The following is a 25,265-nucleotide window of genomic DNA, read 5'->3' on the forward strand; positions in this document are numbered from 1 at the left end:
TGTATTATTAATTAGTAGCATATATATATATATACTACGTCTTATTTACTTTTGAGAGTACTAAGACTTTATATTTGTAAGTTATTTTCGATGATACGACATTCGATTTGACGATCGGTTTTATTAGGCATAATCTACGCTATTGAACTATCTAAAAACTAAATTTAATAAAAAATCAAAGCCCTCTATCATTATTTTTATAAAAGTTTTAGTTTTAGCTGTTCAATTTAAAAATATTTGTTCATTAGACAAATAATATTAAAAATAATTAAAATTTTTAATTTTTAAGTACTTTCAGTAGTGTAGATTTGTCTATCTAAGTCAACCATTGGTGGAGATATCTTATCATCAAATAATTTGAAGGTACGGACTATATGTCGGAATTATTCTTGTTATATACTCCTATATACATACATACATAACGTATAAAAAAGCAATTCTTTATACACACAAACATAACGTATAATAAAGCAATTTTTGTCCTTTCTCGCAGGGACTATCTGTTAGATCAATGAAATTTTGGGCTTGCTTTTGGGCTGGGTTTGATTGTATTGGCACTGGGTTAAACTGAATGAGGTGCGTTCATGATTTGGTTGGATTCAATAATTATTATATTAATTATCTAATTAGACTAAATAAAAATTTCACTTTTAAATTTGAAAGTTAATAGATATATATTCTAACCATATTTACATAATAATTAAAAGATCAAATCTTTGATGATTCCATCATAAAACCGATTCGCCCTAATCTTTTACTTACTTATTAGGGTTTTATGATTTGTTATAAATGTATGGACTGTTCTCTTATTGAAATATAAAAAAATAGAGAAAAATAATAAACTCGTAAATAATTTGTCAGTCATTTTGTTAGAGAGAGATACTATATTCTCCATTAACCTATTACTTCTAAAGGGTTTTGAATAGTGATTTAAAGATCGTGCTCATTCTTAATTAATTCGATTTACCGCGGGTTTGAAGTGTTAGAAGATCTTCATGGGCGACCTGAAAACACGTGAATCAATCTTTAGAATTCAGAAGACTTTCATAGACGATCTAAGGACACGTGAATCAATCTCTACTATTCAGACTCATCGCGTTCTAGCACGAGTTGCTTCCGCAAAAGTTCGAACGAATATTTCCGTTGTATTCTATAAATTGATTGTTGGAGACCAAAATAGATAAAATTATATGTTTGTGAAGAAATAAAATGTCTAGGACGGCTAACTATTTTTCGGTCTAGAAATTGGAGGCCCAGCCAAGCCTATTGAGGTTGGATCTAATGCTAATCTACTATGGAAATTGGGCACATCAAAATTCAAGAAACTTTAAAATATTAAATATTTAAAACAGTATTTTAAATCCAAGACCGACAATAAATCACAAATATCACTGATTTAAGAACTTCTAGTTTAATCACTGGATTGAAACGGAAGACCTCAGCACAATTCTATAATTAGTTAACTAAACATATGAAATTTAGTTCTTGCCTCTGCACACGAAAGTGTGAGTTACACGAAAGCAAAGAAACCCATGTGATGGAATTACTTCTACCAGAAGCTCATTGAAACCTGTCTTCTCCTCTCTATTCAAAACTTCTTCTATTGTAGTTCGAATGAAGTGGATGTGCTATAGATGGCGATGGGCGGTTGAGCACCCACGAGTAGATGAAGAATTAAGCCACAACAACACTTGCTCGCAACGCAACTCAAAATTTTGGAAAAAAGCTGTAATTCAAAAGAGGGAGGGAGGGAGAGGAGAGGAATAGAATGAGTAAATTAAGTAAGAAGTGATAAATGAAGTTTCAAATAAAAGCACGTACGTAGCTTCATCAAACTTGGGTGACGGCCGGGGAGTGGTTACGTCTACCGCTTTCGCAGTGTAATGTGTGCGTATAAATACTACTCATTATCAGCGGTTCCAATCCATAAACACCAACTCCATCGATCATCTGCAGTTCATTTCCTCGATCCCCTAGGTCGCATTTTTTTTTTCCTTCCTGCTGTTTTCCTCAGTTGTTTTATAGATGGGTCTCTCGACTTACACCGGCGTTAAATTGTTCGGTAAGCACTTCTCCCAGCTGGCGATAGCTGGGATGGTGCTGGGCGGAGCCGTTGTGTTTGTCGGGATTTTTATTCTCGTCACTCGCTGCTGCAGGCGTGCTGTTGTCGACAGGCGGCAACAAAATGGAGGCTTGGAAATGATGGCTTTTCCGCATGATTAGAAACTACACATGCGGGTAAATATATTTTCTTTTTTTTTAACAATACCTGTAATATATGTGCGTGCTTTTTCTTTTCTTTTCTTTTCTTTTTTTTTTTCCTTGGGTGGGGTGATAATGTACTATAATAAATGTGAGGCAGTGATGTGAGAAAAGAAGATTTATTTGGCATGTGTCAAACGAAATAGCCTCTTTAGTTGACTCTGGAATTTTAAAAAGATTGCCTATGTCTCAATTTTAATAAAAAGATTGCCTATGTCTCAAAAGTAGGTGTTGTGCCATGAAAAAGAAATCCATATAAGAAACAACTAAAATTGATTCGGTTTTTGTTCGTGAAATCTTGAGAACCGAAATTTAGACTGTTTTTGATTCATAAGCATATAAAAAGGTTAATCGGTTTGCTGGACCAGTTTGGGACCGCAAAAGCCGATTCCGAGTTCCAATCAAACTTTTCTAACTGTGGCCGATTTCACCAACTCGAAAGAAGTGTGTACTTCAACAATATTTGCTTTCACAGCATCGTATTATGTTTGTAACTTGAAACAGGAAAAAAAATTTCGAATGAATTTCTTCGGTTGATTTGAATGTATAATTATTCTTCTGTTTAACATGGGCATTTGACAAATTATTCCGAACACAAAAAAAAAAAAAAAACACTAAACTCTCACTCACACTAATGCTATAATTTATTTACAAATAAATTTGCCGTAGAAAATAAGTGCTAATACTAACAGCCATTTTTTATTGCAATTGTTCCGTCAGTGGCCCTGGGACTTATAGCCTGACGGTTGACATGAAGTGGGCATTACATGCAGTGCTTTACACCAGGTTTGGTTTTCAGGCAACAAAACATATACACGAGTTACAAGAGAAATTTGACGAGTCCTGCAGGCTCCGGTCCAAATATTACACACATGACCTCATGCAGAAATCTGCAAGCTTCCCACTGCGTGAATCGGCGAAAACACGACCAAAAAGAGAAACAGACCGAGAGGTCCGCGGGCCCACCGGGAGCAACAATTTTTTAATATTTAAATTTATTTATAAATATAATTAAAATTATTTAAAAGGTTCGTAAGTAAATAATTATATATGTTTTTAATATTAATAATAATGTTAAAAGTTTTAAAACAGGATTAAAAATTAAAAAGAATCAAAAATAAATGGTGCTCGATACTTAATTTGGAGGGTAGGCATTAATCAATCAAAAATTTCACATCATTCACACAAATACGACAAGGAATAACATTTTAGGATATCTATAATTTGTGCACATGTATGCACAACCTTACTTATTGTTATCTACATTCTTTTGTAAAATAGCAAGTTTTCTTATCAAAAAATAATCTGAATATAGTCACATAGCTTCCAATAATTTTGAGAATACAAGGTTTCCATTCCACATTAAGGATAAAAAGCAATTAGTTCAAGTGTGGAGAAAAGAAAATCTAAAAAAATAAGGGAGCCACAGACAACAAAAACTGATATGAGAATAAGAGAAGTGCTTGCAGATCCTAAGTTAAGACCTATGATGACTTATCTGACTCTGCCGCTTTTTGTTCCTCCTGTTTCTTCCTCAGGGATGGCGGTGGCCTAACAACGATGCTTCGCTTCCATTTTTTATCAAGCTTTCTAGAGAGTCTTTTGTTGATCCCCTGTTCGATTTCCCTCTCTCTTTTCACAGTCAACATACGAGCAATCTGATGACCATAAAACTCATATTAGTGTGGATTAGTAGCGTAATCAAACTTTCTCAGAGAAACCCCTTCTTTTGAGAACATTGCAAAGTCCCACCCACATCTTGATGTTAACAATGAATGGTGGACAAACACATTCAACTACCAGAATCAATAACCAATATAAATATTTGATGAGATTTCCCTCTTTAAGATGCTTGAAAATTGCAAATGCCGAAAGAAACATGCTCAAGTGTCCTGGCTCAAATATGGCTGTTCAAGTAGACAAATGCCTCTAGCATACTTTATGATTACTAAAGACCCTCACTTAAAAGTAAAGTTTTGTAAGCATCCACTTTAGTAGTGAGGGATGACATTCAAAAATTAATATGCGAAATTAGTAGAAGAGAATTAAAAATAGAGAAAGGAACAAGTTACAATCTGGCATCAATAGTTTGGACATAGTGAGGAAGTTAGTTTAAGATAGTTCAGATATTCTACAAAACTAATAGGCACCTACAAAAAGATTAGTTAATTTGAAGTCAAAAGGATACACAAAGGAAGAGGGGTTCATATATGCGTGTCAATAAAAATTATGACCCTCAGCTGAGGGCAAAGGATCCAGTCTTAGTTAATGGCATATATTTCTTTACTCATCAAGCCTAATGGATTTGGGACCTATTTGTGGCTCCTGAACTAAGCAGAGCACATTGAAGCAACAGTGACAAATCAAAAACTAAAGCTTCCAACTAGAAGACGTGAGGATGACACCAGTCTATAATGAGTAACAAGATTCAAATTTTGGATTTTCAATAAAGCAAAAAAGAAAAACAATAATCACAATTAACATTATAATCAGCTATGCATAAAAAGTAAAGCATATAATCTTTCCAGTAAAACATTAAGAATTGCTAGTTTAACCTCTTCTGTTAATCATTCTAAAGATTTTCAAGAGGCCAACATTAATGGGAAGAAAAAATATATATCTTTACACCTTTGTATACCTTTGTATCCTTGACTACTACTACATCCTCTGAAATATGGCTATCATATATGGCCTCCCGTTGTTGACAATACAAGCTTTGTCCAAAAATATTTCTAGCCACCAATTAATTGTCATTTGGCAACCAGGATTGAACTGGATATTATAAGACTGCAAAGAGAAATCGAGGGAGGAAGGGGATCTGGTAGCTTGAAGGTGTTGGAGTTTGCAGGAGTAATCTGGATGGGTGAAAAAAATCATACTGGAATGGAATTATTAATCCCAACCAAGAGGTTAGGACCGAACAAGATTTAAAAAAGATTCATTGTATCTCACCAGCTCTGCATCCAAACCAACATCATTTTCCCATTTTAACAAATTCAAATCTGGCATGCCAAACAAGGCCTAAAGATGGTTTTTTTAATTGTATATTGTTCTAAAATTTGTGCAATTAATTTTTTTCAAGTGCATCCATCAGATTAATTTTTTAAATATATTCTTCAACTTGCATTGTTTGCAACACCTAAAACATTATTAAGCATTGAATAAGCCATCCACAAATTGGTATTAATCGCTGATTATCCACAAACAGCATCCAATGCTTGCAGTACAAAATATTCTTGGAACAAAGGAAAAGTGAACTAGAGGATAGTATCCCGCTAAACACTTGTTTCCCATCCTCTAGAATCACTTCCATGTGGTTTATCACCAATTAGCTCAACTACAACAAAGAACCTAGCTTTTTCAGCGATGCCTATTTTGAATTTCTAGTATGCATATTATTTAGCGACAGCCTTAAATGTGTTCATTACGCTTAATAACCTTTTTCTTTTTCAACCATACCTTCTACCTGAAAATTACACTATGTACATCTACTCCAACTATGGCATCAGGTGCTTAGCAGAGGTACCTTGTGGAATTACATTCAAAATAACAACCAATTTTCAGCTGTGGGTTTCATTCTATTATCACAGATCCTAATTATATACCAAGAACAGGATCACTATAAGATGAAGGACCAACCATAACAGCAGAACATTGTTCAGCCTCCAACTTGAAAAATTAAACGACATTCATCTGATTTGTCAGATCCAATCCAAATACTAGCAAGTAGCTGTGACAGAAAATGTCCAAGTTCTTAACGGAGAAGAACCTCCAACTTTCTGTACAATGAGCTACACCTAGTTTGCAATCCGATGTTTACTTCTAAACCAATTTTCATCCCCACGATCTCAATCCTACAACTGTAAGAACTTGTAAAACTCAATCCAATTTGAAAGCACGTATAACTGCAATCGAAATTGCCCAGAGATCACATTGCTGAGCCCGCACCGGTCAATCCAACCCAACTTCACTACTATCACTGTGTGCTGTGTGTTCTCGTTTGTTCTAAAAGCCAAACTACTCAATTGCTCTTTTCTCTTTGTAACCGCATAGCTATTTGGAAACGAGAAGTTCTAATTTGACAAGCGATTATGCAGGTTAAAGAAATAATAATAATAATAACGTAAAGGGGATTGGTTTTCCTGAGCACCCTTTTGCGCATGCGGCCAAACTCGCTGGACTTGAACTCGTTGCGCGCGGATTTTTGAAGGCGCAGCATGAAGAGCTCGCCCTTGAGGTCGACGACCTCCTCGTTGAGCTCCTCCGTCGTCTTCACCCTTATCTCCTTCATCTCCTCCTCCCTCTTCGCCATTGCCACCACCGCCATCCGCTTATCCCCACCTCCGCAGCGAGCGGGGAATGGCGGAGGGGTACGGATGCTGCTCCCAATTCGAATCCCGTGGAACGAGGACCTCAGAGAAGGTAATAGAGGCGAAACCCTAGAGGAAGGGGAAGCGAAAGAGGGAGGCGAGGATAAACCGAGCGCCATCATCTTCTTCCTAGTCTTGCTCCCTTATCTCTTCGTCTGGGAAAGGAAAGGTACGTAGCGATAAACGGGAACCCTCCTCTCTTGTTAGTCGCTGGACAAAAGGGTTGGGTCAGTTTTGGGCCGGGTTACGCCCAGAATTTTAGAATGTGAATATCCAGCCATTTTCAAACAGGGCCATAAACGATGGATTCGCTGAGAGGCCTTGTTTTTTAAAATACCTCTTTGCTTCAACTGCTAGCATGCACACTGGGCAGTGAGCCCGTCAGAGCAGTCTCACGCTGTCGGATGGTAAATGTGGTGGCACGAAAGTGTGTTTATTGGATGTGGTCCATATAATTTATTTAAAATAATTTCTATCCACAAAATTAATAGAACAATTCTACGGACTTGTACTATAAGTCTTTACATAATTTTGTTTTATAGAACCATCCAGAACCCTTGTAATCAGAACAACATATAATTTTTACGAATCAAGGAGGGTCATGACCATCTTGATCATACATTAATCGACTTTGCCTCTGATATTAAGATCTAAAGTATTAAATCGTGAGTTACCGTGAAAGCAAATAGAAAATATATATATTTTTATTTACTTTCCAATGGGACCGTAGATATTATATTTCGACCGAATCAAATTTGCATAAAAGTTTTATCACAAACATAAAACGCGCACTTTTTACCTGCACCCAGTGCACTTCATATGCAACCCTAAACAATGCCTTTACCACTTTATGTGACGGACAAACAAAGAAAGGCAACAATAGATACAAATAAAAATCATGATTGTTGTTTAGGATGGTTTAGCCCCTTATTAATTTAAAGCTTCTATACTAAAATATAAACAAAATATTAAGCAAACAATAAGTCTAAATCTTCGTGGCCCGAAAAAATGGATGCTCAATTCCAAAGTCATCAATCTTCAAAGGGAGCCTATGTGATGCTTGACTCATGAATGGTTTATATGAGATCTTATATCATCTTGAATTTGGTTCTGGACCAAATGGATATATAGATATTTTTAAAATTTTTAAAACTGTAAAGCACGAGACGACTTGAAATTCAATGGATTTACCTGGGTTTGGCTCCCAGAGACACGCACACGCACAACACCTTAGAACTCTTTCATTGTATATTTGTATGCCACGCATCTTACTGATTACCTCTCATGATTTAGACAAAAACGTTAACGTGCGTGGCGAATGAACAAGTGGGCTCACGGCAGGATGACTTCTTCGGAGTTGCCGCACTCGCACTTGAAGCAGATCTTGATTTCGACTCCTTCGGGCACCCTAATCTCAGCTTTGGTCTTCATCTCCCACTCTTTATCTTCCTTCTTTTCACTCTCACGCCGCCGAGCCCCGGTCATTTCCGCCTCCATCTTCTTCTTCTTCTTCTTCTCCTCTTCCGCTTCTTCCTCCTCTTCCTTCTTCGCATTCGATTCCAGCATGCCAAGTGATAGAAATATTCAAATTACTTGTGAAAATGTGATGCGAACAAGAAAAGAAAATGCCAATCTTTGGAGCACTAACAAATGGTAAAGTCACTTGTTGCGTTTTATCGACTGGTAAAAAGAAAAGAAAAAGAAGAAGCGGGATTAAGAGACCTTCTCGGTGATGCCGGGCGCAGGAGGGCATCGAAAGGGACAGGGCACCTTCGCCGTCGGCTCTGCTTCGGCGGGTTGGGAGGGATCCGAGGCCGTCGTCCCGGCGGCCGTCGGAGAAGGGTTCGGGCACCCCGGGGAGGAAACGGGCGGCCCCGTGGACGACAGGTCGGTGGGCACAGGGGAGGCGAGGATGTCGTTCTCCTTGACTGCTGCAGCGACGGCAGAGGGGGTCGGGTCGGAGGCCGAGCGCGCGAACTTGGCGGGCCGCGGGTGCTGCGCGGCGGAGCTCGGGCGGGGCCAGGTGGCCCAGCGATCCAAGGTGGATCGCCTTCGCTTATTGCCGCAGCATGGGCAGGGATCGCTGTAGCCCACCATCTCCTCTTCCTCCTCTCTCTCTCTCTCTCTCTCTCTCTCTCTTTGGAGCGTTAGTGGTTTCTTGGACGCTTTCTCTTTCGCTTTCCAGAGGATTGCGATCTCGCTACTTTGGGAGGGGACCTTGGGGAGGGGGGGAAGTGGTGGAAGGCGACGGAGAACTTATAGAGCGCGAAGAGAAGCTATTGGCTTGGTACCAAAACTCTATTACAAACGGGCCAGAGTTGACCCGTTGAATTCTTTTTCTTTTTTAATAATTTTTTCTCCTTAAAATTATGGAAATATCCTCCAACGGGCAGAACACATCACACCCAACAATTTTTCCACTTTAAAATTATGGATGATACACCAGGGCGCACTATGGCCTTATAATTGAGTTCACTATCTTGGTAGAAAATAAATTTGTCAAACAAGCTGGCAATCTAAGATGAGCGTTAAGTAGAAAGTTTATACACGTTCATATTCCAGAAACTAAAAAGGGCAAGGAAAAAACTGATAGCCTAATCCCAGCACAAGTTCACTTGAATTTGTTTAGATATATTTGATGATTTTCATGCTGTACACGCTTGCGACCGTCTTCAAGCCCGCCATAGCCCGTCATATTCAAGATCTTCATCACTTACCGAGGAAAGCATACTCCACTTTTTGAGAGCTCGCTTCTTTGCCCTGATTATAAAAAAAGGTGGCGTACCTAAGCTACATTCTTGCACAAGAAAAGAGTTCTTGTATAAATAACCCAAAATATACATGGATAGTCAGATAAAACAAAGAACCAGTCTACCATAAAAAAATCACTAGAATTCCCCGACCTGATGTTCTCATCAACAGTGAGATTAGCACCATGCCTTTTGTTCTACTGCCAGCCGCCGTACTGCTGTTGTTGGTTTCGGTTTCCACCCATCATGTTGGGGCCGCGGCCAGCTCCTGAAGCACCATATGGGCCACCTTGGGGATAACTTGGCGCACCGACTCCATATCCACTACCGCTCCCACCTCTAGGCCCACCGGTGGGCGGCATGCCACTGCCAGCATAAGGCGGCGCCCGCCCTTGCTGCTGATACGGGCCGCTGCCGTAGCCACTACCTTGGCCCCCACGAGTTGGGTTATACCCTCCAGTCGGATTTCCACCCGGTGGGTACCTGCTGGGCCCTCCAGAGGGCCCACGGGGCTTACCATAGTGATGGCTCGGGCCTGCAGCCATGGGGGGCGGGGCAGTGTGGATCGGCTGGCTCGGGCCAGGCCTGATCTGAGGGTGCGGCTGGCCCGTTTGCTGGATGGGAGGCAGTCGAGTGTGCGGCTGCGGGTGCTGCAGCTTTTGACGCTTCGCAGTTTCTTCTTGCTGCCGTTGCTGCTGACGCTTTTTCTTTGTCTGAAATTCGTGTGAGGACTCATACTTGGGCAAGCTGCATCATGATACCATGATTGAGGTGAAAATTCTGAAGAATTTGGCAAAAAAAAATTCATAGAGTGCTGCTTATCATATTGATACCTTTTGGGATCACAAGGCAGGGGATCAGTCCAGAAATACTCTGCATCAAGTGCATCTTTGGCAGATATCCTCTAAAGAATGGAAAGGAACCAAAAATAGTTAAACATGACAAATAATACAAGGGCACAGCCCCCATGCTGCATGAAAAAGTTTATGATCAATTTAACTTCAGCTCTACATACAAATGCAAAATTCAATAGATGCACACCAACACAGATAAGATATGACATGATATTTTATCATTAGGTAATCTAGTAGCTTTGAACTGCTCAGACGTTTCCCAGTGTAAAGGGGTAGTTATAACCGAGAAACTCACATAGCATAGGTCAATGATGTTCACAAGGTGAAGAGTTGCCGGTACATATAAGATAAAAGCCTTATTTCACATAATCAAGATAAAATTTAATGTTAATAATACCTGAGAGGGATCCAATGTTAGCATCCTCTCCAGTAGATCCAAAGCATGACGATCAAAACTGTCAAATCAAATAAACCTCTAGTTAGCAAATATAAAATGATTGAACATTGGACCTCACTTTGAATTTCTATATTCCAATCCAGCTAGTTTGATATTACCTCATACAAAAGGCAACAAAGCAGTTGATAACAAAAGGAGAGTGCAAGCAAACTACTTACTGTTTGAAAACCTCTCTAACACGTCTCTTCATGGGGCGTGCAGGCTTGAAATTGTTATACCAGGGAATTTTAGTCACTCCAGGCCAGTTAACCTCATCCGGAGTTCCACAGAGCTCATATATTTTATTCAGCTGCTCCGGCTACAATACAGAAAAGAGAGTCAATTGGTATTATTTTGCCATAAAAAACTTCAAATGATAAAACAACTAGAAGGAAGAAAAAAAAAATCAGATCTAACAGAAAATATGATACCAAAAAAAATGAAAAGACTACATCACTCTTTTTAGCATTTAATAGAATGTTCTTCAGTAAATGTAAATGTTAAGTTGCCATCATATTTGCAATATTAAGCATCTATTTGCTTCTATTGATCAAATAGTTGGCTGAAAAACAGAAAGTGTTAGCATATACATAGGATCTCAACTTTTGTTTCTTATCCCTCCTTAACTAACAGCACAGAGTACTGTGTGACTTTCTCACAGTACTCCTTTGATACCCTTACATATCATATGCCTTAAGTTGTCATCAAAATACATGTACTCTCCCAGTATCTTGTCGAACTTAGTTTTTAAGGCCCTTGAAAACACTGAAGGATTGGTAAATTTAACTACTACAAACGTACTGAGAGAAACAAGGAGAAAAATTATAGATGCAGGAAATGATACCTCATTCTTTCCAGGTAATATTGGTTTCCCGTGCAGCAGTTCAGCAAAGATACAACCAACAGACCACATGTCAACTGCTGGACCATATTTTGTGGCTCCCAGCAGCAACTCTGGAGGTCTGTTCAACCAAATCATAACGAACAGAAACTATCAACCACGAAACATAGCACATTGTGTCAACCCAGCAGATTAGAATGAAACTAAACATAACATTCTGATCGTTGAAGAATAGGAGAACTTACCTATACCATAAAGTGATTACACGATTGGTGAGATTTCCATTGTGATCACTAGAGAATGATCGTGCAAGCCCAAAGTCAGCAAGCTTCAAATTGCCCTCATTATCAATCAAAAGATTGGACCCTGCACAGAAGTGAAGTAGCATATCCTAATAGAAGTCAAATAGAATCAAAACCTCCCTCACACTTCTTGGTCAACCCTGCAAAAAGACAGCCAAATATTTCTACTGGTTCATAGTACCTTTAATATCACGATGTAGCACTTGATTGACATGACAATAATGAAGTCCCGTTAGGAGCTGCTTCATGTAACACTGATGTAATAATAGATTGATTAGAAAAACATAGATTTACCTTTGTTTACAATGAATGATAAAAACAGATAATGCAGGCTTTCCAAATTACCTTAATCTGAGGCACTGTAAACCGCATCCCAGGCCTATCTGACAATCCAGTCAAATCATGATCCATATATTCAAAGACCATGTAGATGCTTCCCTTGTACTTGTTACCCTCAGCTGTTTGAAACAATTTGAAATTACTGACCCAGAGGATGGTCTACTAATGATAGCGAGTGAGGACAAATGCGGCTGTAAACAAGCAATACCTGGTTTTCCTTGTTCATCCTTTTCAGGACCTGGGAGAGTCCACACAAAATCACCTTATAAAACAGATACATCTGACGAGAAGATGGAGATAAAGAATATCAGAAAAGTACCAGGAGAAGTTACGATCTCCTTCAGCTGGATAACATTCTGATGATGCAGCTTCTTCAGTATTTTAATTTCACGTATGGCTGTAATAGGGAACTACAAGAAAAGGAGCACTTAACCTTCTACCAAATAGCGAGGAAGGGTGTATCTATGGAAGGGGAAAGAGAAGAAAGAAGGCATACCCCTTCTCTTTCATTATCCATTCTAATTTTTTTCAGAGCCACTATTTCACCAGTTTTTGTTTCTCTAGCCATGTAAACCTGCCTGCAATTCACAAAGAAGAAGACGAAAGTCAGTACTCCGATTCTTAAATTCCAATAATAGGAACAGCATCTCCTCTCTGCATCATACTTCTTCGCCTGTTTCGCATCTGGGATTGGTTCCCATTCAATAAGTCGAGAGTAAAACTGGCGAAAGCCAAGAGCTTAGCAATTCAGAGGCGCCTGAGTATTAGAATAAAACAACCCCATTTATCGCACCAGTTCCTTACTCTCGTCGTATCGTCTCCATTCCGATCCAATGCCAAGTGAATAAGCGCTTACCGCTAGGTTTAAGAAAGGAAACCGTATGAAATAACCCTAAGACCGTGAAAAGGAAAGGATCAAACTCACCCGTACGTGCCTTCACCGATCTGCTCCAATTTCTCGAAGCAATCGACGCTGCGAGATCCCCAGGAGGGGGACTCGTCCAGATTCAGCTGCCCGGGAGCGGCCACAGCCATTAGTACCACCGCGGCCGCGACTCGCACAGAAAAAATAAAAAAAAATGCTACCCAAAAACGCGGCACAAACACACCAGAACAAAAGGCGGTTTACTATCTGAAGCCAAGAATAAGAAATCGAGAGAATTAGTCGATTAGGGTTAGGGTTTTGGGCGAGGAAGAAGGGGGTAAAAGGGCAACAGGGAAAAACCGAACAAAAGAACGAAGCAACGAAAAGACAAGGAACAATAATAATAATAATAATAATAATAATAATAATAATAATAAAGCTCACCTCGCACAGCCGCCGAATAGTGGAGAGATCGAGAGAGAGCGCTTTAGAGGTTTTGGAGAGATTCGCACGAGGAGGAGAAGAGGAAAAGAGGGTCGTCGTTTTCCCAGATGGTAACGGGGGATTGGGAAACTACTTGCGCTTGATTAAGATGGACCTTCTACCGGATATTCCGCAGAGATTTCATGGACTGCCATGGTAAATTCAGATAACACTGGGCTTTGCAATGCGCGAGATTTGAGTTTCCGCGAAGTTCTTATTTGGGCCGGGCCTGAGACGCCTGAGATCGAATTTCATCTGGGCCGAGTGCAAGTTGTATGTGGATTGTGTATGTTCATAGATTAAAAAAAAATCGCCTACTAATTCTCTAAATTTATCCTTAACAATAATAATAATTCTGTTGTTGTTTATCGCCAAAAATTACCCAGATGTTTCCGAGTTGAGCACACGAATTAAATTAATTCACTCAAAATTTAACTCGTGTGATTCCATGATTGTCAAATATGTGATCAAATTGTTGAGAATGATAGTTTTAACGGGGATTGCAGCGGAGTTATTATCCAGTGATTACAAATTTAACAAAGGTTAATTGTTCCAGACTAAGTGAAAAATTTTATAGTATATAATCTACGGATAGAGATAGTATACTCCTATGAGTATAAATATTTTTGTACTTATAATTTTTCGACTGCCGGATGAAGAAATATGAGGTTAGAATGATAGTAGTTGTCTAAGGTTGAATAATATGATCTAACGAATAAAAATGATTGAATGGATAAATTTAACAGTCGAAAATTTATGAATATAAAAAAACCTATATACATATTAAAATATAATAACCGGACTCAAAATCTAGCTCAAAATAATTAGCAACAACGTCAATCGAGAAGAAAAAAGAAAAAAGAAAAAAAAACCTGATGTAAGGGGTTTAATGCTTGACCCAACGATAGCTTGAAGAAGTGTAAACAAAAAAGCATCTCCGAATCACCATAAGATTAGAGTTTGATCCGTTCCTTAAATAATAATTTAGTTTCAACTGTTTTTTTTTTTTTTTTTTGTGCTTGGTTTGTAGAAAAAATAAATTTTTTTAGAAATTTTTTATATTTTATTAAAAATTTTTGCTTTCAATTTTTAATATTTTTTTAAAAAAATAAAAAACTTTTTTCTTTCAACTATTTTGAAGAGTGATAAAGAAAAAAAATCGTTTTTTAATATATTATTATACAATTTATCACCATCATCTTTATCTTCCGAAATTAATATATAATATATATTATATATATATATATATATATATATATTATATATATATACGCAGTAAAATTATCTCGCTCTATTATTTATCATCTCTACTGACTTCCCAAGCATTATTTATTTCCCTCACTATCTTTACAGTAGCAATCACACTCTCTCTTTACATCCGTAAAACCTACCGCTGTCGTCGCGGTGGATGGAGCCCTACACGCATCTCTCTCTCTCTCTCTACGTTGACGTTCTACTAATTAGTTGTGTCTGTAAGCTACCGGTGCCGCTGTTGCGCATGCAACTTGCCAGCGCTGCCATGAACTATGGCTACGTCGCACCAACAAAACTAACACGGCATCACGCAAATTTTAAAATTCGGTAATCTCATCATTCTTTTATAAAGTTGTTTATGTACTAAAATTTTCAACTAACTAAAAAAATAAAATAAAAAATATTTTTGCACACAAACCAAACACGGATACATAAAAAATATATTATTATTATTATTATTATTATTATTATTTCGTCAAACCAGCTAATAAAAAGTAGAAAAAAAATCTATAAAAAAATTTTCATCTTTAATTGTTTTAATTATTTTTTAAGAACCAAACATGCCCTTAACATCTATGGACAACGTTCAAATCCGGAATTTCGTGGGTCTTCTTTTCAGCCCATATCCGGCCCAGAGGAAAATTCTGCTCACGGTTACGTTGGCCTCCGCGAAATTCTTTGGGGGGCCGCAACGGGAACCTAAAAGCGGTACGGAATCGTCCATATCGCGATTCACCCGCGATGATGATGATGAGGATTCCGTAGGAGAGCAAGAAATCGGAGGAGGAAAACAACGGGTAAAACCGGAGGGAGTCGAAACAAAGATCTCCGTGCTCACCACTCACCACCGAACAATCCCTCCCTCCGCTCCCCAATCATCTAGTTGCGCGCCGAGGATCGAAGCCCTAGGGGTTTCGCGTCCTTTTCCCCCTCCCCGAAGGATCCGCGTCCAAAACCCTAGAACGGCTAATACCTCGCGATCGCCCACGGTGGAGACCTCGTCGTCTACGGCGGAGAGGGCCCGCCCCGGCGCTGGGTCAGGGTTCCGGTACCTCGCCGGCGCCGCCGTGGGGTGGTGGGAGAGGTGGATGGTCATGGGATCCTCCGGGTCGAAGCTCGAGAAGGCCCTCGGCGACCAGTTCCCCGAAGGCGAGAGGTACTTCGGCCTCGAGAACTTCGGCAACACCTGCTACTGCAACAGCGTCTTGCAGGTCTCCTTCTTCCCCTTGTGGGATCCTCTATTCGCTTTTCTTCTTGTCTTCGTGCCATCTTTGCAAAGAAATTGTTCCGAGATGTGACCAGAAGCATATCCTGCCCGTTATTACTGTTGTTTCTTTCTTTCGTTTTATGCAAATTTATTCCAGAAGACGGTTAGGGTTCTTCCGGTCGCAACTTTGTATGATCAGCATCTTCTTGCGGCCTGAGACGATTTTTTAAATCTTTTGCTGTTCTGTTTAGTTTCTGCATAATTTGTGCTTGTATTAGCTGACGCACAACCAAAAGCAACACAACTCTCTTTTGAATTTTGATGCTCTGCTCCTGTTTGGAAGGGAAGATTTTTGATGTGATGAGTAAAGTTGATTTGATACGGCCACTGGTCCTTTTATTAGTGGTCTGTACTGAATCAAGAATAAGATGAGACATGCACTTAGACTCACTTTTCTTAATTTAAGCGTGACTGATTTATTTTCAAAATTCTGCATGAATTAGTTAATTTTAACTAAATATATGCTAGAGAGTAAAAATGTTAAAGTACATTAATATCTCGTCTGATTCTGAACATTTAGTATTTGGTGAGTAATAGGAAGATAACATTGGAAAAAAGAAGTTTGATGCATGTTATGGAAACAAATTCTACTGTACATAGTATTGAAGGATTGAGAGGAGCATCATTTTGTTTTTTTGTTGTTATTTGTGCCCTGTAAAAGTTTAATCAAACACTTAATTTTGTGTCATCTGCATTTGTTACATGCAGGTTAAATGTTTGCAATAGCCAGTGTTATTTCAACAATCTGTTCTTTCCCAGCCTGCTATGTGTTCTGTCTAATTAGTATATAAGTTCAGTACTAGATCTATGTCATCTATCATTTAGTATGAAAACATATTTTGGTTGTTCTTTTCTTTAATTTTCTTATAACTTTGACATCTTTAATATCGCTGCTAAATGTTATTTCCTTTACTCAGGCACTTTATTTTTGTATTCCTTTCCGAGAGCAGTTACTTGAATACTATTCAAATAGTAAGAATCTAACAGATGCAGAGGAAAACCTTTTGACATGTTTAGCAGATCTTTTCACTCAGGTAAAAGATCTTTCAGTCAAGCCTATTCTTGTGCTCTTATAATAAAGTTACTATTTCCTTTGCTGCTAATACAACTTCTCTTGATATCTATGTTGGTTATTTCATATACATATTGAAAATGGTTGTACACACTTTCATATAGGATTCCACCACCCAGCCCCCCAAACCACCACACCTGCCCCGGCTCCCCCGATAGTTGTTGTCGTTCTAGGGTTCTTAGGCCTAGTTTGGTAATGCAGTGGTTAAAAGCATTATTTTTATACTATAGAAGATCTAAAAATTTCAAAAGCATTTTCATTCTTTCCTTTTTTTATACTATAAAATTGCTGTTGCAATTGCAATGGGAGAAGTTGCAGTCACAATTTTAAAGTATTGGAGGAGGATGAATTGTATGCGCTTTTAAGTTATTTGGACCTTTCAAAGTATGAAAATGGTGCTTTTAGTGACCACATTTCCAAACTAGGCCTTCCTAGTTATTAGGGAGGTTTATACTTTAAAATATAAAAATTTTGACTGCAGACTGATATTCCTTTTTTAATTTTCGGCCTGCTGATGTATGTTGTTTGAGGATTCTGATTGATTTTCATTACTATAAGCGATGGGTTGGTGGAGTAGATGCTTGTTGATTTTCAATTGCTTTAAGCCTTTAATTTGCTACACACGACTAAAACCTGGGATAAACCTGGCATATGCCTGCCTAATGAAATTTCTAACATGTGAAACCAATTATCACCTGTAAGATGAGATTTACCTTCATGGGTTTTTAGATATTTATATACCAGCATCCAAAATTGCCCTGCCGCTGAAACCTGACATTTGCCCACCTAATGGAACCCGCAATATCCAAATTCAAAGCAACCTCGTAACTCTATGCGCTTATAGGAAAGGCTTATGCCTATTTGACTTGCAAAGGGATATTCTGTAACATCACCTATGCAACGAAATGAAACACTTTCATGGAACACAAAGCCCAACCGATCTACATTTTAATTTCTTTTGACTCTATTGCTTGACCATTTAAATCGGAACTGTCTTGGACTATTTTGATGATTTTATATATGCGATATGATCATTGTAGGTAGGTAACTCAATTGATCCTTCGGACTTGTCAGCAATATTAATTCACTTTCAAGTAGTTCCTTTTAGCGTGTGATTTCATTGCAACGTCTGCAGGTATAATTTTTCTTTCCAAGAACTAATAGGTGCCACTAAATGCAGATAAGCTCCCAAAAGAAGAAAACCGGTGTTATTGCTCCTAAGCGATTTGTTCAAAGGGTGAGGAAACAAAATGAAAATTTCCGTAGCTACATGCACCAGGTAACTTGATTCCTGCATTAGTAGATATACTGTTGCTGCCTTTGGATAAGCAGCAGTCTCGATGAGGATGAATTTGTTTGGCAATTGTACGACTGACTTCTCCTCATGGGTTATCTTTTCTGTGGTGATTGGTTAGGGTGGGATTTTAAGTTGGTCTACTTTTATATTCTGAGAAAGACTTGTGCTTTTTGGGGAGCACCATGCAAAAATATTTTCTCTTAGTAAACTGAAGTACATCAAAGAAACAGTAGTGTGACAGTGGATGGTTCCCTTTCAGATTCTGTATTGCATACAACTTGGTTTACTTCCCCCCCGCCCCAACCTCAGAAAAGTGTCCCCAACACTGCGGAGGGCCATCAGGAAGAAATGCTTCATGTCGAGCTGTTCATATATTTGAGGAATGTGTTTTGCTTGTGTTTGACTTTTGCCTATTATTCAGGCTTTAGTTGTTTTACCTAACGACCCACCTTTCTTCTCCACCTATTAACTGGTTAATATCAGTTTCTTTTTAACTCAAATAGTCAATTCCATATAAATTCTTTACGATTTTCGTTGACTGAATTGGAATATCCAGCATGTCTTTTTATTGAAAAATGTAGATCCCTGACATGTAATATCGCTTGTTTTTTCTTCTATTGATTTTATCAATATAATCTGAACGTCAAGTTCCATGTCTAAATCATTTTCTCATTATCTTGCCCTTTTGCAGGATGCTCATGAGTTTTTGAATTTCCTGTTGAATGAACTCGTGGATACTCTTGAGAAAGAGGCTAATGCTGCCAAAAGTTCCCCAGAAACTTCACCATTGCCTGAAAAAATTGCTAATGGACCGCGCCATCCTCTACCTAACGGGGTGCAAAAAGAGCCAATTGTCACTTGGGTTCACAAGAGTTTTCAGGTAGGGTTCCCTCATGTCCCTGCAAGGTCTTAGGATCTCTGTTCCCGCCCTGTCCCTGCCAGTGAGCCTTCCCTTGTCTCGTAGTTTCTTTAAATATACTAAAGTAATTTTTTATTTAGAAGTAAATAAATTCAATTTAATTTTAATTCAAATGAATTTAAATTTTATCATTATTAAGTTTATTTTTTATTCATTGTCAAATAATTAAGTACGACACATTAAATTACTAATAATGTATAGCAATCAAATATTATTTAATTAATATACATTATGAAAAATTAAATATGTTTAAAATATTTGATTAAATTAAAATATATTAAAGGCATTAATATGAGCATTCTATATATATAAATTATTAATTAAAAACTATGTACTGATATATTGTATTATTTTGCGGGGATTGGGTATTTTGCTGGTTGGAGAGTAGTACTTCCGTCTAGGGGTGTAATGTGGGCCATTCCGGGCCGGCACAACCCACATTTATGCGGGCTGACCCGGGGTGGGGGTTGACTCGGCTCGGCATGGCTTCAAATCCGGGTAGGGCTGTGGTGTGCCAAGCCGGGTGTTTTGGACCTATATCATAACACGGCTCCCCAGCTCGGGCAATAAGTGCCAGACCGTGCCTGGCCTAGTGTTGTGCCGGCTCATTGTATATTTCTTTTTTTTAAAAAAATATTTAAAATTTTTTAAAATTTTTTAAATTTTAAAATAAATAAAAAATCAAAATACCCTCCCTACATATTATAGGGTTATTTTGGTGTTCTTGTAGTGGGCTTTGGCTTAAGAAGTTGGATTGGACCCTGTTCCCCCATTGGAACTTGGTCCTTGGACCCGGTCCTTAGTCCAGAGACCAAGTCCTAATTGGGCGCCAAGTATTAAGGCCCAACGCTTATTTTTTACTTTTATAATCTTTTAAACTTCTCAAATTTACTTTTGAAATTTTTAATATTATTATTATAAATATATAATTAATTCTTTACAAACATTTTAGATAGTTTTTTAAATAATTTTAGTTATACTTATAAAAAGAAAAAATTATAAAACATAAAAAAAATATAATATAGGTGTAGGTCAGGTCAGGCCTGTCCGTTAGGTATGGGCCATATGGGCCTTGCTGTGTTGAGTCGGGCTGGCCTGCAGGCCACTCAGCCTGTTTGACACCCCTATTCCTGTTCCTCGCCCCCTCCTAGAGGGGGTGGTGGTGTGGAAGTTCTCTTCCATCCCCATCTCTTTCCCAATGGGGACAAAATCCTGTCGATCCCTGCCCAATTCGGGGAGGATCGCCGCCTGTGGGAAAAATTAACATCTCTATTTTTCAGGTGAATCAAATTGCCCAAAGTTTTTCATGGATTTTTTGGTCTGCAAGGGCCGAAATGCATTGATCCGGTTTCTTGCTGTTCAATTTTTTTTTTTTTTGATTTTTTTTATTTCTTTACAGGGTATACTGACTAACGAAACAAGGTGCCTACGATGTGAAACCGTCACTGCCAGGGATGAAACATTCTTCGATTTAAGCCTTGATATCGATCAAAATAGTTCCATCACAAGCTGTCTTAAAAACTTCAGTTCCACAGAGACCTTGAATGCTGAGGACAAGTTCTTCTGTGACAAATGCTGCAGGTAGTCTATTTATCTTTCTTTTTCCTTGAGAAGTGACTAATGACAATTGTGACTTTGTGTATTTAACAGTTTTATCAAATGCACTATTTTATTGTGTAAGTATGGTTTCGTTAAATTTACTTGTTAAATTTACTCGTTACATTGTGCAGCCCTAAGTTGGCTACCCAAATTTTTGTGGACCCCTATCATTTTCTTATAGTTTTTGTGCTTCACTTCCTCTCCGAACTGTATGAATCTTCTTATGTGAGAGTTACTTTACATTCCTTTCTTGCATAAATTTTACTACCTGGAATATGTTAGGGTGCTAGTGAGAGGTCTTGATTATAAAGGTGGTTCAGCTTAACTGACTTTCCTTTTTCAATATTATCAGCTGATTATTTTGCTTCGCCTTTTAATGAATTGCTGTTTGCACTTCGCCTTCTACATGAAAGTTGTGAAAGTGGATGTTTATGCAGTTTGCAGGAGGCCCAAAAGAGGATGAAGATAAAGAAGCCGCCACATATTCTGGTCATCCACCTCAAGCGCTTCAAGTACATCGAGCAGCTTGGCCGCTACAAGAAGTTATCGTACCGCGTGGTGTTCCCCATGGAGCTGAAGCTCACAAACACTGTTGATGGTGCAGATGACTCAGAGTACTCCCTTTTTGCAGTTGTCGTCCATGTAGGGACTGGCCCCAATCACGGCCACTACGTCAGCGCGGTGAAAAGCCACAGCCATTGGCTCTTCTTTGATGATGAGAATGTGGATATGATGGATGAATCAACCCTGCAGTCATTCTTTGGTTCTGCCCAGGAGTTTTCGGGCAACGCTGATCATGGCTACATCTTGTTCTATGAGTGCGTCAGATTGAGGAGCTGAGAGATTTCCCCCCTTTCCTTTTTGACCTTCTAGAACTCTTTCGTTCTTTTTTTTCCTGTTATTATTTCTCCCTCATTGTGGAATTAGAAGAAGCTCTCCGAGGTTGTGAATTCAGATGTGTTGTGACAGTGTATATTTTTGATGGTTGCAGTGTACAGTTGACGGTGAGGACATGCCTTCCAACAATAAAAAGAGGAGGGTAAATGGGTGTTAAAATGTTTTAGAAAACCTTTTCGCTTTCTATGTCATTGTCTATAAATGGGAAATGCATCTATCTTTGTCTGCAAATAGGAAATGTAATCATCCTTGTAGAGATGTTGTTCGAATGTTCACATTTTTTTCAACAGTGCGGGTGTAAACGGGTGTTAAAGTATTTTAGGCTACTTCCTGTTTTACTTTCTGCATCATTGTCTATGAATGGAAAATGCAGTTATCTTTGTCTATAAATAGAAAATTCAATTATCTTTGTAGAGATGTTATTCGCATGTTCATGTTTTTGTCACCCCCCTGCCTGAGCGTAAATAGATACTAAAATGTATTGGGGAACTTAATTTTGTGTCATTTTCTATAAGTAGGAAATGCAATTATCTTTTTCTATAAATAGAAAATATTAATTATCTCTGTCTATAAATAGAAAATGCAATTATCCCTGTAGAGATGTGATCCGGATGTTTTGCGTCATTTTCTAAAAGGAAGAAATGCAATTATCTTTTTTTATAAATAAAAAATGTAATTATCTTTGTTTATAAATAGGAAATACAATTATTCCTGTAGAGATGTCATCCAGATGTTCATGTTATTGTCACCAGAGGCTTTGATGTGATGTGAGAGTGTAGTGTCTATAATGGAAAATGGAATTATCCCTATAGAGATGTTTTCCGGATGTTCATGTTTCCGTCGCCGGTGACCAAGTCCCTGTTGTGATATGATAGAGTGTACTTTTGATGGTTGCATTGTATAGTGGACGGTGAGGATATGCCTTCCAACAATAAGAATGGGAGTGTAAATGTGTGGTACAATATTTTAGGGAACTTCCTTTTTCGCTTTCTGTGTCCGCGGGTGTAATGTCCGCCGGCCGGCAGGCACGGCTCACATTATTCAGGCCAAAATGGGTTATCGATTAGTCTGGTTAGGTCCGTATTTAATTTCAGACCGAGCCGGACGGACCCGAACTGCCTAGCCTTCAGCCTGGCACCCCTCGGACGGCACGGGTCGTGCCGAGCCGGGCTGTGCTTCAGGCCGCCCTCTTAAAGTTTTATTTTTAAATTTTTAAAAAATAGTTAGTGTAAAATTTAAAAATATAAACAATAAATATTTTTATTTAAATTGTTAAAAATTTATAAAAATAATTATAATATAGTAAATATTTAATTTTTTTTAAAAATAAATAAAGTTGTATTATGTTTTTGTAAAAAAAAATAAAATAAAAATTTTGGTCCGGGAGAGGTGGGGGGTTTCCTCGGAGGTGAATTCTACTTTGCATCCAAACTATAGACTCAAATTATTTAAATTTGAATCTAAAATTTAAACTTTTATGCTGAATTTTGAATTCAAATTTAAGTTTACCTTATGAATTTTAATTCGAATAATGAGTTCAAATGTCCAATTCCAAATGTGAATTCAAACGTAAATTTCCCTTGAAATTTTAATTTCAGTTCAAATTATGAAGTCATATTTGAGTTCACAATGTAAGATCAAATGTTAATTTTAAATTTGATTCGAACTATGAATTCAAAATTGAATCCATGCTTTATTTGTCAAGTTCAAATTTGAATTCAAAACGCAAATTTAAGTGTGGTTTTAAAATTCAATTTCAATTATGATTAACTTAATTTTTGAAATCAGGTAAATTATACATTTAAATATTTATTTATAAAATGTAATTATAAATTTATATTAAAATTTAATTTTTAACTATATATTTGAATTTCGATTTTTAATTCTAAAATATACATTTTTGTCATCAGTACTGTACATTTAAATATACATTTTTAACTTAATTTTTGTCATCGATACTGTACCACCCATACCGTGCCGACCAGGCCCAGACTTCTGGGCCAGACATCTGGGGCCCTCGGCCCGGCCCGGCCCTGCCCGGCACGGCTCAAAACGGGTAAGGCGACACGGGCGGCCCGACACGACACGGCTCGACACCTGAAGGCTTGGGGTCTAAGCTCCTAGGGAGGACGGCTTTGGAGCCCGCCCTGGGAGGACTGGGTTTGGTTCAGTGGACCAAATAGTTAGTTTTGGTCGATTGGACAAAAAGGCTATCTTAATTTTTTTTTTCAAAAAATAATACAAATTATTATTTTTTAATATTTTAAAATATTTTATTATTTTATAATTATTTTTATAAATTTTAAAATTTTAATCAAAATATCAATTTAAATATAATTGTTTATATTTTTAGATTTTATATAAGTTTTTTTAAAAAATTAAAAAGATAAATATTTTAAGTGGTTGGTCCGCAGCACGGCTCGTCCCGGCATTGCCCGTGCCTTCCGAGCCGAAGGGCAGTGCTGGGCATGAGGCTAGATTGCTTCGGCCAGGCCGGGCCTTCTCCTAGCTTGTTTAAGCCGGGCTAATGTGGGCCATGCCGAGCCGGCATTGTCCACATTACACCTCTAGCTGCGCATTACCTAGGGATGTAAAATGGCTCATATGGCACATGGGCCTCTAGTTAGTTAATTCGCAAATTATTCGCGAATTATTGAAAATCCGAATTAAACGATCCGTTTACGAATTTTTCCTAATTAAAGAGAATTATTAGCAAATTTTTGGGCCAGCCGAATTATTCGCGAATAATTCACGAATTATTGAAAATATGAATAAAAACATTATAATTTTTATTTTTAAATATAAACTATCTTATATTTTATATTTTATACCGAATCTGTCTTTTAAGCTAATTTTTCAACGAATTTAAAAATTAGAAAACGAATTTTATGCGTATCATATCAGTACCGAATTTTTACCGAATCCGAATTAACTAACTATGCATGGGCCACGCAGCCTGGCACGGCCTCAGGCCGAGTTACAGCACTGCACGGATATTGTAGCACTCGTGTTGGGCCGGCCTGACCCGAGCCTTCGAGCCATGTTAGGCCGTTCCTCTATGGCTCGACAGCTCGGCATGGCACGGCCCGTTTAGGCTGCGCCAACCAGGACAGTATGATCCGGACCCCAAAGTGCCTTGGGCCTTGGGGCCTGAGCTCTTTGGGAGCCCTCCTCCCCAGAAGCTCTCATCCCAACGTCTAACCTTAGGGTCTAACCTTGGAGGAGTTATTTTGGTCCAATGGACTAAAGAATTTTGGTCGAATTTAGTCCATAGGACGGTCGGAAGTATGGCCTGGCCCGACACGGCTCGTGTCTTGCGGGCCGAAGAGCCATGCCAGGCCAGAGGCTAGGCAGTTCGGGCCCGGCACGGCTTAGCCCGAAATTGAAGCCAGGCCGGGCCGGGCAGGCCCTAACCTGTTTCGGCTCGGCTAATGTGGGCTGTGCCGGCCGGCACAACC

At 38.5% G+C, this 25,265-nt stretch overlaps 3 protein-coding genes across 8 annotated transcripts; 1 reads left to right on the forward strand and 2 right to left on the reverse strand.

Moving 5' to 3' along the window:
* LOC109706834 (50S ribosomal protein L29, chloroplastic) lies at window positions 3,553-8,868 on the reverse strand. Of its 3 annotated transcripts, none has more exons than XM_020227844.1 (3): window positions 8,355-8,868; window positions 7,824-8,174; window positions 3,795-3,920 (listed from the first exon to the last, which is right to left on the reverse strand). In XM_020227844.1, exons 1-2 carry the CDS (start codon window positions 8,727-8,729, stop codon window positions 7,965-7,967), a joined length of 585 nt encoding a protein of 194 aa, XP_020083433.1. In that variant the 5' UTR covers window positions 8,730-8,868; the 3' UTR covers window positions 3,795-3,920; window positions 7,824-7,964. The 3 variants fall into 3 exon arrangements, with proteins under 3 accessions (XP_020083434.1, XP_020083433.1, XP_020083432.1); XM_020227843.1 differs by having other exon boundaries at window positions 7,824-8,177; XM_020227845.1 differs by lacking the exons at window positions 7,824-8,174; window positions 8,355-8,868 and adding an exon at window positions 6,413-6,824 and having other exon boundaries at window positions 3,553-3,920.
* On the reverse strand, window positions 9,032-13,619 carry LOC109706833 (cyclin-dependent kinase C-2). 3 transcript variants are annotated; one of them, XM_020227840.1, is made up of 14 exons: window positions 13,464-13,619; window positions 13,080-13,286; window positions 12,651-12,732; window positions 12,474-12,564; window positions 12,363-12,392; window positions 12,161-12,273; window positions 11,997-12,069; window positions 11,759-11,879; window positions 11,517-11,634; window positions 10,852-10,991; window positions 10,634-10,691; window positions 10,216-10,286; window positions 9,536-10,129; window positions 9,032-9,392 (listed from the first exon to the last, which is right to left on the reverse strand). In XM_020227840.1, the coding sequence occupies exons 2-13, from the start codon at window positions 13,187-13,189 to the stop codon at window positions 9,580-9,582; spliced, it is 1,557 nt and encodes a 518-aa protein (XP_020083429.1). In that variant the 5' UTR covers window positions 13,190-13,286; window positions 13,464-13,619; the 3' UTR covers window positions 9,032-9,392; window positions 9,536-9,579. The 3 variants fall into 3 exon arrangements, with proteins under 3 accessions (XP_020083429.1, XP_020083430.1, XP_020083431.1); XM_020227841.1 differs by having other exon boundaries at window positions 9,032-9,422; XM_020227842.1 differs by having other exon boundaries at window positions 9,032-9,429.
* Window positions 15,451-22,150, forward strand: LOC109705141 (ubiquitin carboxyl-terminal hydrolase 4-like). 2 transcript variants are annotated; one of them, XM_020225902.1, is made up of 6 exons: window positions 15,451-15,967; window positions 16,941-17,057; window positions 18,276-18,374; window positions 19,084-19,272; window positions 20,711-20,892; window positions 21,348-22,150. In XM_020225902.1, the coding sequence occupies exons 1-6, from the start codon at window positions 15,845-15,847 to the stop codon at window positions 21,748-21,750; spliced, it is 1,113 nt and encodes a 370-aa protein (XP_020081491.1). In that variant the 5' UTR covers window positions 15,451-15,844; the 3' UTR covers window positions 21,751-22,150. The 2 variants fall into 2 exon arrangements, with proteins under 2 accessions (XP_020081491.1, XP_020081486.1); XM_020225897.1 differs by having other exon boundaries at window positions 15,700-15,967; window positions 18,276-18,332.

This window comes from Ananas comosus, linkage group 2 (assembly GCF_001540865.1).
Source record: "Ananas comosus cultivar F153 linkage group 2, ASM154086v1, whole genome shotgun sequence".
Taxonomy (NCBI): domain Eukaryota; kingdom Viridiplantae; phylum Streptophyta; class Magnoliopsida; order Poales; family Bromeliaceae; genus Ananas; species Ananas comosus.

Coding starts and splice junctions, on each gene's coding strand:
- LOC109706834 (XM_020227843.1), bottom strand. CDS start 8,729: ATGGTGGGCTACAGCGATCCCTGCCCATGCTGCGGCAATAAGCGAAGG. Junction 8,178..8,354: donor CGCCCGGCATCACCGAGAAG/GTCTCTTAATCC, acceptor TCGAATGCGAAG/AAGGAAGAGGAGGAAGAAGC.
- LOC109706833 (XM_020227840.1), bottom strand. CDS start 13,189: ATGGCTGTGGCCGCTCCCGGGCAGCTGAATCTGGACGAGTCCCCCTCC. Junction 10,992..11,516: donor TATTACCTGGAAAGAATGAG/GTATCATTTCCT, acceptor TCTGTATTGTAG/CCGGAGCAGCTGAATAAAAT. Junction 10,130..10,215: donor CTGCCTTGTGATCCCAAAAG/GTATCAATATGA, acceptor ATCATGATGCAG/CTTGCCCAAGTATGAGTCCT.
- LOC109705141 (XM_020225902.1), top strand. CDS start 15,845: ATGGTCATGGGATCCTCCGGGTCGAAGCTCGAGAAGGCCCTCGGCGAC. Junction 18,375..19,083: donor TCCGTAGCTACATGCACCAG/GTAACTTGATTC, acceptor GCCCTTTTGCAG/GATGCTCATGAGTTTTTGAA. Junction 20,893..21,347: donor TTCTGTGACAAATGCTGCAG/GTAGTCTATTTA, acceptor ATGTTTATGCAG/TTTGCAGGAGGCCCAAAAGA.